The sequence below is a fragment of the Fusarium venenatum genome (genome assembly GCF_020744135.1).
Source record: "Fusarium venenatum strain MPI-CAGE-CH-0201 chromosome Unknown EDB82scaffold_4, whole genome shotgun sequence".
In the NCBI taxonomy this organism is placed as follows: Eukaryota; Fungi; Ascomycota; class Sordariomycetes; order Hypocreales; family Nectriaceae; genus Fusarium; species Fusarium venenatum.
The window spans coordinates 2,329,515-2,345,501 of NW_027072132.1; the positions used below are offsets into that span (position 1 = coordinate 2,329,515).

Below are 15,987 nucleotides of genomic sequence, written 5' to 3' on the forward strand. Positions count from 1 at the left end.
AATCATCATTCCAATCTCCCAAAGTTTAGTCTGTTCTGGCCTAGCCTAGTTATTTACAGCGCATGTTGTTTTGGTGCAATCAATACTGGATTTACAGTCAACCTTTCTGCAACAATTGAGGTCTACTACGTCAGCACTTTGGTATATTCAGCCACCAGCATAATTATCTAAGGGCCAGAGCGGAATGGTTTTTATCAACAATATGGATACATATACTCTTCCTTAACTGCCACCTCCAGTCCTGTCCAGGCACTCATAATAACAACGTCACTAAGCCAAGCCCCAAACTTCCCAACAAGCTCATATTTGCAACCGCCGCGTCACTTTCGTCATTATCGTCCGAATCGTGCGGCATGTCGCCACTGTAGCATGTTGCATTTGTAACGTTCTGGATAGAACACGCAGAGGCTCTCACAGAAGACCGGACACACTGCCGTTGTAAACATGACTGACGTTCATGGTCCGAAGAATTGAAGTAGGCCTTGACATAGCTGACAGTAACTATTGCGTCCTTGGTCGGCGGACCGCCAGACCACAGCGGATTGCCGTTGCTCCAGTGCTGCAGGATCAAATGGCCCCCAGAAGAAGGCATATCACCACCTTCCATCTGAGCGAGCAGTTTGTTATCTGCATAGAACAGAACATGGCTAGGAACGTAGTCAAACCGGTATTCGTGAAAGTTCTCTGTTGGGTCGAAGTCCAAATTTACTCGCTTGAAGTTCCCAGTCTTGCTGGCATCGTAACCGGCCTCCATAGACGCCTTGGACTGTACAACGAGGTTGGCAGGGTAGATACCTCTCTCGTAATCAAACTCTCGGGATAGAAATTCAATATCGATCTCCTGGGTATTGTTGAAATACTGTCATCCTGTTAGCTCCCTCAGCCAAAAGCCAACATCAGTTGCTCACCCAGAAGAAGGCCGCACACGTGCCCTTAACATCCGTCAACTTCATCCCAGCTCGGAATGACCCCCAATGGAGGTCCAGTCTTTTTGTATCTATCTCGCTTCCTGGAATTGTGTCGTTGCTGATGGTACTGCTCACACGTAGTTCAACACCATGACCCAGATCCGGATGGTCTTGAGGGTGCGTTACTTGGATGGCAACGTTTGTGGGTTCGAAGGCCTTGCTGTAGTTCCCACGACCATCTTCTGCTGATACTGTGAATTTCTGGGCTACCCAGTCATGGCTTTGGGAGATGGTTTGCAGTTGACCGAAGTCAGTCTCAAGCCGATCCATAAACACAATAACCCCTTCGCCTTCGGGGTCTTGAATCGAATAACCACAGTCACATGTGCTGGTCACCAGACGTACGACTGCTGCAAGGACGCAAAGTGACGCAATCATGGTGACAGATGGGAAATTGATGATGCCAAGTTTGGTGAATTGTGATGATAGCGTCTCTTGTGTTGCTTTATGGATTCGAATCCTAGACGTATATGTAAATGAAGAAAGACATGACAGGCAAGGTGCTGGCAGGCAATCAGTGCTTGCATTCCTGGGTAGGTAGGTTTCAATGCATGTAGTAAATACCTAGGTAGGGTATGTATGGCAACTGTAGTTCCCTTGAGACTTCCCATCTTTCTAAACCTCACAACCCTTATCCGAAATGCCTGCTATTTATTCAGAATCGAAGTAAGGTGCGAGGCAACACACCAACGTGAACGGACATGGTAACTGCCAGGTGTGTTAGTAGTACCTGCTTTGTATTGGAAAACAAGAACATCACAGTTTCAGCACATCTCCAACCAACGTTGAGATAGCTAGTCGTACTGTACATCTGGAGGCTTCGTTGCCAAAAGACCAATAGCCAACACCTGGAAGCACCAGGTTTTCTATAACGAAAGACTTGGTCATATTTCTCTCCGTTAGTCATTGCTTTTAAAGATATGTTGAATTTCAGTTACAGTCCACCACGTATCACATCACAAGCATATGGACGAACGAAGCCAATGCATTTGACAGGTGCTGATTATTCAAGCAAACACTATTCATCTATACACGAGTATGGGCCAGCCTCCTCTCAACGGCATGCTGTGGCAAAGGGCCCAAAGGACACCCAACGTTGCCAGATCATGCTAATGCCGTCCAATGGCCGCAAAACAAACAATCTGTATATCGAACAAGGTATCTGAAAGCCAAACTGAACAGGCAGGACAATGAAAAAATAAGTAATAAATGAAACCAAGAATCGAAGAGGGTGCAGAATAATGCAGACCCAAACCAAATATTCAAAACTGCATGTGGGTGGAAATTCCACCAAAGAATATTAAAAGAAGAGACAATAAAGGTGCCCCGGCATATAGAACAGAGGAAGTAAAAGGCGACACAAGCCCCCTAGACAAGCCATCGCAGTCATTAACCCGTGCTGCCATTGCGCAGCTGGTCCAGTTTCCACTGCCCGGGGCGCAAGCCCAATGCGAAAACCGATTCCCGATCCCCTTCCTTGACCCCTAATAATGCCGTTTGACCCTTCGTAACCATGCAAAAAAGAGAGACGCAAAGCAGAAGGCAAAACCATGTACCCATCAACAAACAAAACTCGAAACAATTAATAGCAAAAACGGAACCAAACTGGACATTGCGATTACCCGCCCTGCCTCGGGTATCGCCAAGGAGATAGTGAAATGAGAACCATAAGGAGATATAAATGCAAAGGAGATAGAGAAGTCCAACTCCCTCCCGAGCCTTTCGCGCCGGAATCGACCGAGTGAAATAGCAACGAATTAACCCACAAACAAAACTAAACATGACGTAGAAAGCCAGAAAAGGTATATGCCTAGGAGACAAGAAAAAGCCCGAACCAGCCTAATGGCAAAAATAATAGGAAAAGTCATTTCAGTCATCACCAATTAATTTTAGTACACGCTGTCCTCATCAGCCCCCTGCGAGATCATCGAGGGGGTGGAAACATTAGAGGAAGCCTCAGGATCATCGACATAGCCGACGAGAGCCTGAGAGTGTAGTTTGAAAGAATCGCCCATGAGTCGTGTCATACTATTAAACGGTTAGCCGTGTTGCACTGAGATCATCGAGTAAGTAATACATACCCCCAAACAACAACTTCATCCAGAATTGAGCCCCAGAGTCGTGCGACAACTGCACTCAGCTGGGACATGTAGTTTTCATCAATTTCCTTAACCAGAAGCTGACGGACTTTGTTGTACATTGCCAATTCCTCCTGGGTAGCAGGCTCCTCGTCGTGTTCCAGACGATAGAGCCACAGAGATAGAATAATCATGAGATCCATTCCACAGAGCGCATGCTCCACGCTCCAGTTGGTAGGCGATACACGGGCGATCCATCTCACTCCTTGGGAGACAACGGTTTCGAGGCAGTTGTAGCATTCATCAATAACCTTGACCATCTCACTTGAACGCTTTACGCGATCACGGGCGTGCGTCATCGCGGCCGCAACCTCGTAGGGTTCATGGTAGCGCAAAGCCTCTTGTACCGCCTTGAGGTCAACCTCCAGGCGGGCACGGGCGTTACGGTACATGGCTTTGGCGTTGAAGATCAAGGGGTGGCCCTTGTGAGGAGCGCTGATAGGAACTGGGAATGCTTCGGTCTCGCACATGTCAACAGACTTCTCCCATGTCTCTAGAGCCAGCCGCAGCTTGTACTCTGTAACCACATCTTGCAGTGCTTCAGGGCTTCGCTTATGATACCAGACCTCGAGGAACAAAGCATTGATCATGACACGAGTACCAAATGTGCTGTACCGAAGAGTTTCGCCTTGGAAAAGGTTGTCGTGAGCCTCCATAAAGGTCACAGTCGTAGAAGCTGTAAGATGCTCTTGCCACGTCGCCTCGTCTGCAACCTGCAAGTTCCAGAGTGTTTCCGTAGAAGGAAGCTGTAGATCTTCAAATTCGCTGAAACTGATGGCAGGTGTGTGGTTATAAGTAAGAGTCAACAGGCCAAAGAAGATGTACACTGCATAGTATGTGCGGCGACAGCCTTCATCCTCGACCCATTCGGCACGGGTTGGCTTTGCGCCTGTGCGAGCTTCCTGTCGGAGCTTGAGCTCATACCTGTTACCGGCGACCATGTTGGCGAGCAGACTCTTGATCGAGCACGTCCATTCAAGGCCTTTGGGATCACCGCTCCAGCTAGCAAAGATCATGTTCAGCAGGTTGCTCTGCATCGTCCATAAAGGACACTTGCGAGAGCTGAAATTCTCCTTACTTTGAAGAAATTGGTTAACCAGGACCTTGGAGCCAATGTGGAGCATGTATGCTTGTTCTTGATCAAAAGCATAGAGGGCACCAATACTGAGGACTGCTAGCAACAGTTGGGGCGAGACTTTGGTAGGGTGGAATGAGGCCGGGTGTAGGAAAGGTAGATGGTGGTGGAATAGCCCGAAGTATGTTGACAGGTATCGATTTAATGATCCAAGGCCCGGAAGACGGAAGCCCTCGGGAATGGCATGCTCGCTGTCTGCATTGCGAATGTTGTCCAAGATGGCGTTGCGCTCATCGTCACCCAACACCTCTGGAGCCTTGTAACCAGCTTTAGAGGACTCTGAAACCCAAGGGGATGGTGGCGCGGCGGCAGAGTTTGGTAACGAGTTGATCATCGACTGTAAAGCGGGAACCAGACCATTGCAGTTTTGGCCGTTGATAGGGGGCAGTTGGTTGTTGGACTGGGGCTGCATTGCAGCTCCGCTGGTAAAGGAAGGCTGTGACTCGAATGAACCGGACGCGCTTGAGGTTATGGAGTGTGCCTTGGGCTCAGCGACTGACTGAGACATGAAACCGTCCCACTGAACTTGAGGTAGTGCAATAGCACCGGATGGGTATGTCACCGTAGATTCTATGGTAGCAGCGTTATGAGGTGAGTATGTCATAGAAGTGTCCTCGTATGAGTGGTCTTCGCGCATCGCAGCTGTGGCTTTATGATGTAGATCGGCTACAAGCATGGCTGCAGCTTCGACGTCGAACATGGCATCGGCACCGGATTCCATTTGCTCCAGAGTGGAGGTATCGATGGCGATAGATGATTTCGAAGGCGCGCCGACAGCGCGGGTTTTGGGGCCAGCCCGGCGTTTGCCATCGCTGTGAAGTGGGACGCCGCCATCCTTGGCGTGGACTGTACGATCATGTCTGAGAAGAAGATCGCGACGGACAAAAGTGCTTCTACACTTCATACATTTGAAAGGTCGCTCTTTGGTGTCTGTTGAAGACGTTAGCTTACCACCAAACTGGTAGAGGGGGGGGTTTGTGGGCGGGTTGACTGTTAGACGTTGGGAAGGGGCGGTGCACGTACGTGATCGTTCATGGCGACTTCGATGTTCGCTCCTGCTGAAGGCCCTGTTACAAAACTGGCACTTGTATTTGCGTTCGGGTGCCAGCGAGGCCTTTCGCGAAGAGGCTGTCGAGGCCGCGGGGGGCGGGAGGACTGCTACGTTTGCACCGGGCATCTTGACGTTGTCGGGTCGCGTTTCCTAGGCGTGGATGGCGACAGAGGACGACGGCAATCTTGCGATCGGTAATCGGGCAGTTAGGCTAGGCCTGACAGCACGATGGTTGAATATCGTCTGATTCGTAGAATGTTGTGACTCTCGCTCCTGCTCTCGATTGCTAGCTCTTCGCTTGCGCGGACTCCCGTGGGGTTTAAAGGGTGAAAGTGGTGATCTTGAACGTGATGATGGTCATTGGATATGATTGATCGATGGTCATGGAAAGTCTGAGATGCTTGTGTTGAATAGGGTTAAAGGCTTTAAACGGCCTCTTCGAAAGTTTGTACAGGTTGGTTGATAAGGCGAAAGTGTTGCAGGATGAGTCGAGCTGGTGGTGATGGAGGGGAATGTAGGAAGAAGGGGAATAAAAGCGAGGGGAGCAGATGTAGAAGACTTAGAGGGGCGGACGGGAGGGAGGGGGGAGAAATCCGGAGGGGAGAGTGACCCGGGAGTTGGGGGGGCACTTATTTTCTGGGTGGGGAGGGAAAGTAGGAAGGAGGGGAACTATCCATGGAAAACCAAGAAGAGGGAACTGACGAGGGAGAGATGGAAGGAGCGAGGGAGGGATGAAGAGGGGTGGCTGAGAAGTCACTGGCTGAGGCTGGGTTGGGCTGGACGGCCAGCAGCCGGGACAAATTATGCCAGCGCAGTGCGGTGCAGCATAGGTACATACAGCACAGTGACCTAGCATAGCACAAAAGCATGGACTACTACCTAGTAGTCTTTAGATAACTTGTACAGGACATAGCCCGAGGTCCACGGCTGCATAGATGGCATGGACATTGACCTTCCTTGGCGGGTAATGTACTACGTACTGGCGTGGACAAGCTCGCTAGAAAGTCTGAGTGAACAGAGAACGAATGCAGGAATATGCAGCCCGGCAGCGACTTTCAGTGCGTAGCCAGCAATGCTAGGCTGGTGAGCCCCCCGTCACACCCCTGTGAGTCCAGGCCTCTCCCCTCTAAGCTGTCCGTATCGAGCATGTCCGTAGACCAGGTGAGCACCTACCTGGTCCACTTGCTGATACAATAGCGGGGCCTAATTCGGTGGAGGGGCGACGACGAGGGGCACCTCAAGCCATCGGTTGTGCTCCTAACCTTTTACGGACGAGCACTGGAAGAAGCAAGCACCTCAGCTTCTGAGCGAGGCGAACGAGCGCCGAACAAGCCCATAAGTGAAAATTCTGTCAGGAGAACCTAGCAGTAGCCAACGCCATCCGTCAATTAAAAGCAGCACTGACTGATGGATGTTGGCTGAGACACTACGGCCGGCACGCAATCTAATGAGTTACAATAATTGGCACGGAGCAATCTTAGCTGAGGTACGGAGCATGTACCGGGCATAAGGTCGTCTACGTACACTGTCACTTCGACAGAGGCAAAATAATACCTACTTGCATAAGCATAAGCATAAACGTGCCTCTTGGTACCGTCTTTTTCTTGGGTTCCTGCATCGGTGCAAACCTTGGCCTCTTTGCTCTATCGGCTACCGTCAATTATGTAAGTTCTGAGGGGGACACCTCCACATGAACACGATGACATGTACTTGGGGGCCACATACGATACTAATGAAGCAACTGTTCTTTTTTACATGCCCCCAACGCAGAGACAGCCAGAGACACGATTCCGTTTTCGAAACCGTCGGTCAAGAGCGACATATCGTATATTTGACGGTTATAGAGTCGGTGACGAGCACGAAATGTCGGAGTCAATGTCGGTGTCGAGAGACCTTGCTGAAAGTACAGGGAATGTATATCCACTCACTCCGTAATCCATCCTGTCCGCCTCGAAGACTGGCGGTCCGAGTGCAGTAGTTGATTGTCTGTTATCCACAGGAACGATGAGAGCTGGGGGGCCATGTCGAAAGCAAACAGGCCACAAGGGACGGAGGCTGGAAAATGGGAGCCAAAAAGGAGCAGGGGTAGATGGAGGTATCTAATCAAGAACGCAGACTGGCAGCGGTATCATCCAAACAACAGGGAAAAGCAACGAAGTACGAGACACGCATTATCGCTGGCCACCAACGACAACACAGAAACAGAGAGGCCCAAAGGCGGACAGGTGGGCAAGCAGCTTTCCTAGCCGCCAGGCCTTGGACAAGTAGCCCAAGTCAGTCAGACAGATCTTTGGAACGTGATCGCGAGACCATGAAATCATCCGGGGCTGGACTGAAGCGATTAGGCGGGGAAGCCCTGAAAGCTCCATCATCACCAACTCCTCAAAACAACCCGCAAGGCCTGATCGTTTATGAATCTGTTATCTGACTCAGCGTCCTGTCCTGCTGCGAGTATTGCATTGCCATATATAGATGTCTCTTGCTCAGTGCGTACCATCACCGTCTTTAATACCTATGGACATCCCACCAGCGCAGATAGGCGTAGCGTCATAGTACAGCGACCTGTCAAAGACAGATCCCGTTCCCAGTGCACCGGCGCAGGGCCTAGGATGGCCGTCGTCGCGGGCGCGCCTTGCATTCCGCGCCCCACTTGATGTGAGGCTCCCCTGGTCAAGCGTGCAAAGTCCTAGTGGGAGACGGACTATACACGGGGAAGTTGATGAGACTTCCTGTTCACCTCGCGTCGAAAAACCCCTGCATCAGGATGGTTGGATCTCGTTTATATGCACTGTGATACACTGTATGTGCTTGCAAGCTTGTTCTGTCATCATGTATAGTGTCCAAAAGACCATCGACACGGCTCGCTGCTTGGATTGCAACTCTGGAACAGTCTAATCTCACCATGATTAGATGTTTAATTTCATGGACCTTTTTATATCATCAGACATATATCATTTTCGACGAAACACTTGTTCGAGTAAAAACCCAGACCGCCCAAGGTTTCGGTCTCCCAACTCCATTCTGTTGCATACCCACGCCTTGCTTTAGAAAATTGTTTTATCTGTAGGTACCAAAATAGCTGTGCACCCCTAACTATGGCTTATCGTTCACTTCATCAGATATACGAAAGCGTAGTGGACTTGAATAATTATCGGTCATGCCGTGATGCTAGCATATCGACTGGCATTCGATTATACATACGGTGACGAAAGTGACACCAATTAATATCTGAAGGAAAGTAATTTATATGCCAACCCAAAATGCAAGGAGAAAGGCATGAGAGATAGGATGCAAATGTTCCACAAAAAGAGGCAAACAGTATGTACTCTATATGTATAAATTCGTCATCTAACCTGTCATGAAATGAAGAATGAATCTGGCCCGCGAGATCGACAGGAGAATGAGCGATCACTAACAATGGGGGGCAGAAGCATCGCATTCACATTTCAGTCAACGAACTTAGTCAGGTATAGTTACAACCCAAAAATCAGACTCGTTCTTGGTGACTCCTTTTAATAGTCTCTGGATGATTCATTCGCGTATCCACAACGCGTCAAAGCTCGTCGCCAGAGGAATGAAAACGACTGTCAGCAGCAGGGAGACGAGTCGTGAGCTAGAAGGGTTCATCTCGCTATGGAAAGATTGGAAACTTGAAAGAGACGCTAATTGAGCCCCTCTCAGCTTGCCGGCCCTTTCGGATCTGCAACCTATTTGTCCTACAACACTGTCGTACCCCGCAACGGTCGGACGGTACTGGCGCCCGAAAAGGATCCAGCATTAATTCAAGTTAATTACTGGAAAGGATGGAGGGGGAGTCCATTGCTTCCAGAAGAGGGGAGGGGCTGCCGTTGTGCTTGCACTTGACCAAGCACTTGTTTCCACAGACGCTGAGCTGAATCTGAATCGTTCCGACTAATATGTAGACTGTCGGACGTACATATAAGATTTGCCTTTTGTGTATCGGTTTGGTTCAGCTAACGACTGAAGCGGGACGGTTCGGGACGTAACAGGCAGTGCTTATAACGGCATGTAGCTTCCTCCAAGATATTCAGTGGTTGCAACTTGTGCAACATCTGGAACCTTAAATGGCGGTGCATAACTCCTTCTCCAAAATCACAATGAACAATTTGAGCACTGTACAAACAGATACATCAATGTACATCTGAACTACTTGGACACAAATCCACCTTTAGCAGACAATAATGGGGTGCGGGTCCGCGGCAGTCTCCCGGAGTAAAGGGTGCAATGGTTTGGGTTAGGCTCCACGTGGTGTCAAAGCGATAGGAAGTGGAGCATGTTTGCTGCCTTTCTGTTGTTGTTGTTGTTGTAGTACGAAGAAGTCGGCTCTCTTCTCTTTTTGACCTCCTGTCGTAGCCTTGATTCTCTTTCGTTGATTCGAAGCCAGTGGAATGCAACCCAGGTATACGTATGTAAGTACTTAGCTGACAGTGCTAACTCCGCTATACATGCACAACATCTTTGGGACTGCTAAATTTATTTCTATGCTTACGAAAGAAGTGAACCCAACGTCTGGTGCACTCCGTGGAAAATCATGGTCGTGCTTATGCGCCAGTCTCGTTGTCGGTGGTGGGTGCGCAGACTGGCTGTAAACTAGAGAACTGGGAGATGAGGATGAGATTAGACAAGGGGCTGTCGTCTCGTCTTACCTGAAGCTTAAGCAGAAGACATGCTGTCGTTGACCAGTGCGCGTTAAGTACCTGTTGGCACCAATTTGGAAACACGACTTGATCGCTCTTCCGCTGACTCATTTGATGATTCTCCTTTGAATGAACGGTTGAAAAGAATGTCCCGTTTCATGGCAATGGCCTTGGTGGTTCATGGTTTACAGGACAAACAGGTCGTCACTTACAGTCACCACCTACCTGTGAAGTAAATGGACAATGGCTCTTGTTTGCGTAGTCATCACCTGCATCCTGCATGACATACTACTTACCTGCTCATCAGTACTATTAAGTCGTCGCCATTTTAAATCATTGGTTTGGAGGAATTAGAATAGACAAGAATAGAACCGGAACCGGTCACTCACGAGGTTTCATTGATCGTCTTCGCCTCGTGCAGGTGAGATTTTGAGCGCAAAGGAGAATTGCGTCTTGTGTACTCCTTTGTGTCCATGAATCTTCTGTTACGCATCCTGGTCAGAACTCAATAGAGAACGTTCGATGCTTTTGAATTGAAGCAGGCTGCGATTCATGTGCTGGAAGGGTATTGTCACAGAAGGGGAAGACGTAGCGTAATTGAAGTAACAGCTTGCCCCGTCTTGTTCTTGTCCAGCCAGGACTAGTCAAGTGTTGAAGGAGGCAGGTAGTAGTGATTCCGGACTACACTCTCCTATCTATGGAAAGCAATGCAATATAATATTCATCTAGAGCTGTGTTCTGTGTATATTGGCCCGGATTGTACCCTAAGTTAATTACCCATCTAGTCACTACAACGCAAGGACGGACAGGTAGTATGATAGCCGCTGGCAGAATTGACACGGTTATTCTGCTGTGCCGGCCCCGTTTCTCCTTTCGCATGTAGTAGAATCGGAAACCCAATCAGTTACCTAAAAGGGTTGACGAATGGGACATAGACGGTTTCACTACGACGTGATTTTTACAGTGGAGAAACGCAATAGCGAGCTTACAGTACGTACCTGTCAAGGTCAGAAGATATCAATGTTAATAATGTGTTGAACGAATGGACAAGAGTTGCCAGCTACGGAACCAGCAGAGTGATAATAGACCTGCTATGTATCAAGTTCCCCAGGGCATAGACTACTAACGCGGTAAATGAACGAATGGATTGGATGCATGTCAAATGCGGAAAGACGAGGAGGAAGTACAATAGGACCCCTCATCAGGCTCTAACTGATTAGCCTGTTCAACTACTCCCACATCAACACTCAATTAATCAACCAGCCAGCTACTAGGTCAGCCAATACGGTCCTAACGTCCAGTCCTTTTCCTTCTCGATTACTTGAATAAATAAAACTCCACCGCCTGGAAATTATCTGCTGCCAATAGAGGTTGTCGATGGACACCGATCCATTAATACCAAGGTACAGAGCTATTTGCGTCGGGCTGTATGTAGTAGATAGGTCGCCTACTGCCACTTAAACGTTACCTCTCTACCCAGTTAGTTGCCCGCTGTGACCTCTTTTTCTGGCTGTCTGTCTTCTTTCTATACCGTCTTTTTACAAACGCAGCACTTTATCCTTTGCCCAAATTGGCCCTTCTGCTCTGCTCTGCTTTGTATGTCCATTCTAACTTAGCATCGTTTCAGTCAAACCGCCTGTCGCCGCTCTCCTCCTTGCCCTCACTCCTTCTCCTGTCAGCCCCTCGCCGTCCACTCGCATCGAGCCTGGTCCCAGCGCGCGCTCACCCATCTAAGCAACCCCCCCCTGGATTCTTGGCCCTCTCTACTCTACTCCGTGTTCTGCCTCCCACAGCAAGGCCTGCAACTTCCCGCGACTCGCGACTCCTTGTAATTCTCGTGGCATGCTGCTGCTGCGCCGTTTCTTCCATATCTCCAACTGAAATCTTCAAAATCGGCTTCCTCTTGATCAGCAATAGGGTTCGCCGTTTTTGACCATGCCCTGAGGTGAGCTTTGCAGCCGCAATATGCTCAAGATACAGACCGCCGCCGTGCCGCCAAGTATCCACTCTTCGCGCACTATCCACGACCCCTCCGGCGACTCAAAGTCCGTTTCCGTGCGCATCACGTCTACCCCCGTTCAAGCTTCCGAACAACAATACTCAACTACTCGGGCTGATCCCGCCTGGGGCCTCATGAACGGCATCGTCGGTACCGCCCCCATGGGCGCCATGTACGTCCGCGCCCTCTACGATTACGAGGCCGACGATCGCACCAGTCTCAGTTTCCACGAAGGAGATGTTATCCAAGTTATCACCCAGCTCGAGAGTGGCTGGTGGGATGGTGTTATAAACGGCGTTCGAGGCTGGTTTCCAAGCAACTACTGCCAGATTATAACGAGCCCCGACGATATACCCGACAGTGCCCACAATGGTGCATTCGATGTCGTCGAAGACGATGTTGAGGACCCTGAGATTTACGACGATCAATATGATCAAGACGACGACTCTGAACTAGATGGCCCCATCGCACTGCCGCTCGAGGGAACTGATGGGGGGGATAGTTCAAGGGCCGATTTCTGGATTCCGCAAGCAACCCCCGATGGGCGCTTGTTCTATTACAATATGATGACAGGAGACCGTAGCATGGAACTGCCTTTGGAGTCTCCTGTGTCCACTAACGAGACTGGCCCACGAGATCGAATGAACGTTAATATCCCCGACAAAACCAGGCCACCTCCTGAGATGATGGCTCGTGGTCTGACCCAAGACGAGGACGACGAATCTTTGACATCTGCATCCGAGGCTGAAGGTGACCCGTCCAGACTGACCTCACGTCGTTCAAAGGTATCTAAAAGATAACAAAAGCTACTGCTGTATTAACACAATTGCTAACACTCTTCAGAACCGCCAGCGTTCTTCTTTCGGTGCTTTGTCGCCATCGACATCCATGGATTCGATCAATGGCGCATCGCCTGTTGGCCGTGTTCGAAATGGCGCTACGCCGAATGGCCTTCTCTCTGCGGGACAAGTCCCCAACATAGCATCAGCAACCTCTTTTACCAGCACCACTTACAACCTTCCCACTACAGCTACTGTTCCTCGATCGTTCTTCGATGACGGCTCTACGCCTTCCCTTAGCTGGACTCTGCTTGTCTCTAATATGCGACGTGCTATTGACCGCTATCGCGAAGCTATCATGAACAACAACCGTTCAGAATATGTAGCGAAAGCTGAAGACATATCAGATCACTTGCGATTGCTGCTCGCCGCTGGTTCGGGGACTACTGACAACCATTCGGGCCAACCATCTATCATCTCAACAAACAAAGCTTTGTATCCCCATTTCCGAGATATGATGTCCAAGTTCTCCAAACTCGTCATTTCCTCCCATATAGCGGCTGCGGATTGGCCCAATGCCGAGTCTATCCAGAAATGTCTGCAAGAGGCTGATGGTGTTCTTATGGGCGTGTACAGCTACGTGGAAGTGGCTCGACAACAGCGCGGTGAAGAGATTCCTCGACTCTTCCCTGGTTTTGTTATTGGTAGTACTACAGGTGGCAGTTGGCAAAACAACGGCCTAGGTCCCCGAGATGAAATCACGGCCAATTTTCTTGAAGACGAGGAGGGTGTCGTAGAACCAACTGCAATCCTAGACAACAAAATGCTCGAGCGATTGGACGAGCAGAAGCGCATCCTCGTATCCAGCATCCGGGAACTTGACAAGAGTCTGGTTGTAATGGACAAAATTGTCACGCCTTACAGACACGAAGTCATCGGCAACAACGTTTGCTTTGCTGGTGGGAGGGTTCTTGATACATTCAGACAATGGATTGCCATGATTGAGTCCATTGATCTATCCTCTTTAGGCAACAGCTTCCAGACACCTCAGTTATCTGACCTCGGTACCAACAAGCAGAGTCTTTACGACAACATATCCGATCTTATCCTTGGATGCCAAGCTGTCGCTGGACCTCTAGCCGACGAATGGTCCGAAGTTCGTGGCGAGGCATTGGAGAACCGTCTGGAATATGTGCGGCAATGTGCCAGGGCACTGGAAACCAATTCCTCACATATTGGCTTCTCTCTTCAACTATTATCCGAGCAAGTTCAAATTAACATGCAATCACACCAGATCGAGGCTCGGCCACGAGAGAACTCTTTTGTTCGAAGCACTCTGCAAAGAGGCGAGACAATGCCTTACGATCGTCCACACCAGCGTACAGAATCGAGGACAGCTCCGGTCCGCCCGCCTCTTATAACATCACAGTCGTTCACCGAAGGCGAGCCTGCACCCGGCAATATGCGCAGAGGTGACTATTCCAAGGTGAAGAAGATCTTTGGTGAAGACCCGTCTCCACAGGTTCCAGTGACGGAAGACACACCGGAATTCCTACTCCTGGATTACGAACATGAGGTATCTTGGGATAGCAAGACCTCGCCACCTACTGTAAAGGGAGGATCCTTGCTCGCCCTTGTCGAGCAACTAACTCGCCACGACAAGCTTGATTCAAATTTCAACAATACATTCCTCCTTACTTACCGATCTTTTACAACGGCCCGAGAACTCTTCGAAATGCTTATCAAGCGATTCAACATTCAACCGCCGGAGGGTCTTAACCCGATCGATTATGAGATTTGGAGGGACCGAAAGCAGAAACTTATTCGTTTCCGTGTTGTTAACATCCTGAAGAATTGGTTTGATAACTTCTGGATGGAGGATCATAATGACGAGTCAAAACAGCTTGTTCGAGATGTTTACAGCTTCGCGAAAGATACGGTCAAATCGACAGAGACGCCTGGTTCAGCACCTTTAATGGCAGTCCTTGACCAAAGGCTGAGCGGTAAGGATGCTGGTGCTCGCAGAATGATCCAAACGGTGAACCAGAACACACCAACCCCGATCATGCCCAAGAACATGAAGAAGCTGAAATTCCTGGATATTGACGTGATTGAGTTCGCACGCCAGCTCACGATTGTCGAGTCTCGATTGTATGGCAAGGTCAAGGCGACAGAGTGTCTGAACAAGACCTGGCAGAAGAAGATTCCTGAGGGCGAGCCCGACTTGGCCCCCAACGTCAAAGCACTTATCCTCCATTCAAACCAAATGACAAACTGGGTCGCCGAAATGATTTTGGCACAGATGGAAGTCAAGAAGCGAGTGGTGGTGATCAAGCACTTTGTTTCCGTTGCCGATGTGAGTCAATCAAATTCATGATGTTTTTCTATTGCAAGGTTACTGACTCCAGCATAGCGTTGTCGTGTTCTGAACAACTTCTCAACACTAACATCGATTATATCCGCATTGGGTACTGCACCCATCGCTCGTCTCAAGCGGACATGGGACCAGGTGCCTCAGCGTACACATGCTACATTAGAATCAATGCGGAGAGTGATGGCAAGCACCAAGAATTTCGGCGAGTACCGCGAAGCTCTTCATGCCGCTAACCCACCTTGTATTCCCTTTTTCGGTATGTGCCCCTTTCCGAGAATTAGGCCATGAATGGCAATACTCACAGCGTAAAGGTGTCTACTTGACCGACTTGACTTTTATCGAAGATGGCATTCCTTCCATCATTAAGAAAACTAACCTCATTAATTTTGCCAAACGTGCTAAGACCGCTGAGGTCATTCGAGACATTCAGCAGTATCAGAACGTGGGGTACTCACTGCAGCCTGTACCTGAGCTACAAGACTACATCTTGAACAACATGCAGGCTGCTGGTGATGTACACGAGATGTATGACAAGAGCTTGCAAGTCGAGCCTCGTGAGCGCGAGGATGAAAAGATTGTGAGGTATGTTGCATTGCGGAATACACCCGCATCGTATGGAGCGGTGTCCTCTTTCTTCTGAGTCGCTATTTTACGATAGTTACCGCATCAGGATTGCCAGTTCTCATTAGCAGCTCGCTTTCTTTCTCCCTTTCTCTCCTGACCAAATATGGAAAGATCTATGCTTACTTGATGTTTCTTAATTACAGGGTTTTGGCCGAGTCTGGATTCCTCTAAGCAATGAAGCCTTGCAAATGTTCGAAACATTTATGCGGCTACGAGTCCCCCGCATCTAGTTTTGGAAAGCGGATCGAGAACGAACCGGGA

The 15,987-nt window shown here is 49.3% G+C and overlaps 4 protein-coding genes across 4 annotated transcripts; 1 reads left to right on the forward strand and 3 right to left on the reverse strand.

Moving 5' to 3' along the window:
• Nucleotides 1–253: 253 nt before the first annotated feature.
• Nucleotides 254–1,346, reverse strand: EDB82DRAFT_479935 (concanavalin A-like lectin/glucanase domain-containing protein; the record flags this gene model as incomplete). The annotated part of the gene is made up of 2 exons (XM_025737635.1): nucleotides 254–859; nucleotides 909–1,346. The coding sequence occupies 2 exons, from the start codon at nucleotides 1,344–1,346 to the stop codon at nucleotides 254–256; spliced, it is 1,044 nt and encodes a 347-aa protein (XP_025592476.1).
• Nucleotides 1,347–2,106: 760 nt separating this feature from the next.
• Nucleotides 2,107–2,888, reverse strand: EDB82DRAFT_304236 (uncharacterized protein). The gene has a single exon (XM_065607438.1). The coding sequence runs from the start codon at nucleotides 2,748–2,750 to the stop codon at nucleotides 2,358–2,360; it is 393 nt and encodes a 130-aa protein (XP_065463278.1). The 5' UTR covers nucleotides 2,751–2,888; the 3' UTR covers nucleotides 2,107–2,357.
• On the reverse strand, nucleotides 2,889–5,606 carry EDB82DRAFT_304235 (uncharacterized protein). The gene is made up of 2 exons (XM_065607437.1): nucleotides 5,265–5,606; nucleotides 2,889–5,171 (listed from the first exon to the last, which is right to left on the reverse strand). The coding sequence occupies exons 1-2, from the start codon at nucleotides 5,416–5,418 to the stop codon at nucleotides 3,028–3,030; spliced, it is 2,298 nt and encodes a 765-aa protein (XP_065463279.1). The 5' UTR covers nucleotides 5,419–5,606; the 3' UTR covers nucleotides 2,889–3,027.
• A 6,309-nt stretch (nucleotides 5,607–11,915) lies between these two features.
• On the forward strand, nucleotides 11,916–15,742 carry EDB82DRAFT_436383 (ras guanine nucleotide exchange factor domain-containing protein; the record flags this gene model as incomplete). Its single annotated transcript, XM_025737637.2, has 4 exons — nucleotides 11,916–12,734; nucleotides 12,793–15,084; nucleotides 15,142–15,358; nucleotides 15,414–15,742. 4 exons carry the CDS (start codon nucleotides 11,916–11,918, stop codon nucleotides 15,740–15,742), a joined length of 3,657 nt encoding a protein of 1,218 aa, XP_025592478.2.
• Nucleotides 15,743–15,987: the final 245 nt, after the last annotated feature.

What these genes read in the sequence shown, in the direction of transcription:
- EDB82DRAFT_304236 (XM_065607438.1), bottom strand. Translation starts at nt 2,750, where the DNA reads ATGTTTAGTTTTGTTTGTGGGTTAATTCGTTGCTATTTCACTCGGTCG.
- EDB82DRAFT_304235 (XM_065607437.1), bottom strand. Translation starts at nt 5,418, where the DNA reads ATGCCCGGTGCAAACGTAGCAGTCCTCCCGCCCCCCGCGGCCTCGACA. An exon ending in AAGTCGCCATGAACGATCAC is followed by an intron (nt 5,172 to 5,264) that starts GTACGTGCACCG and finishes CGTCTTCAACAG; the next exon opens with ACACCAAAGAGCGACCTTTC.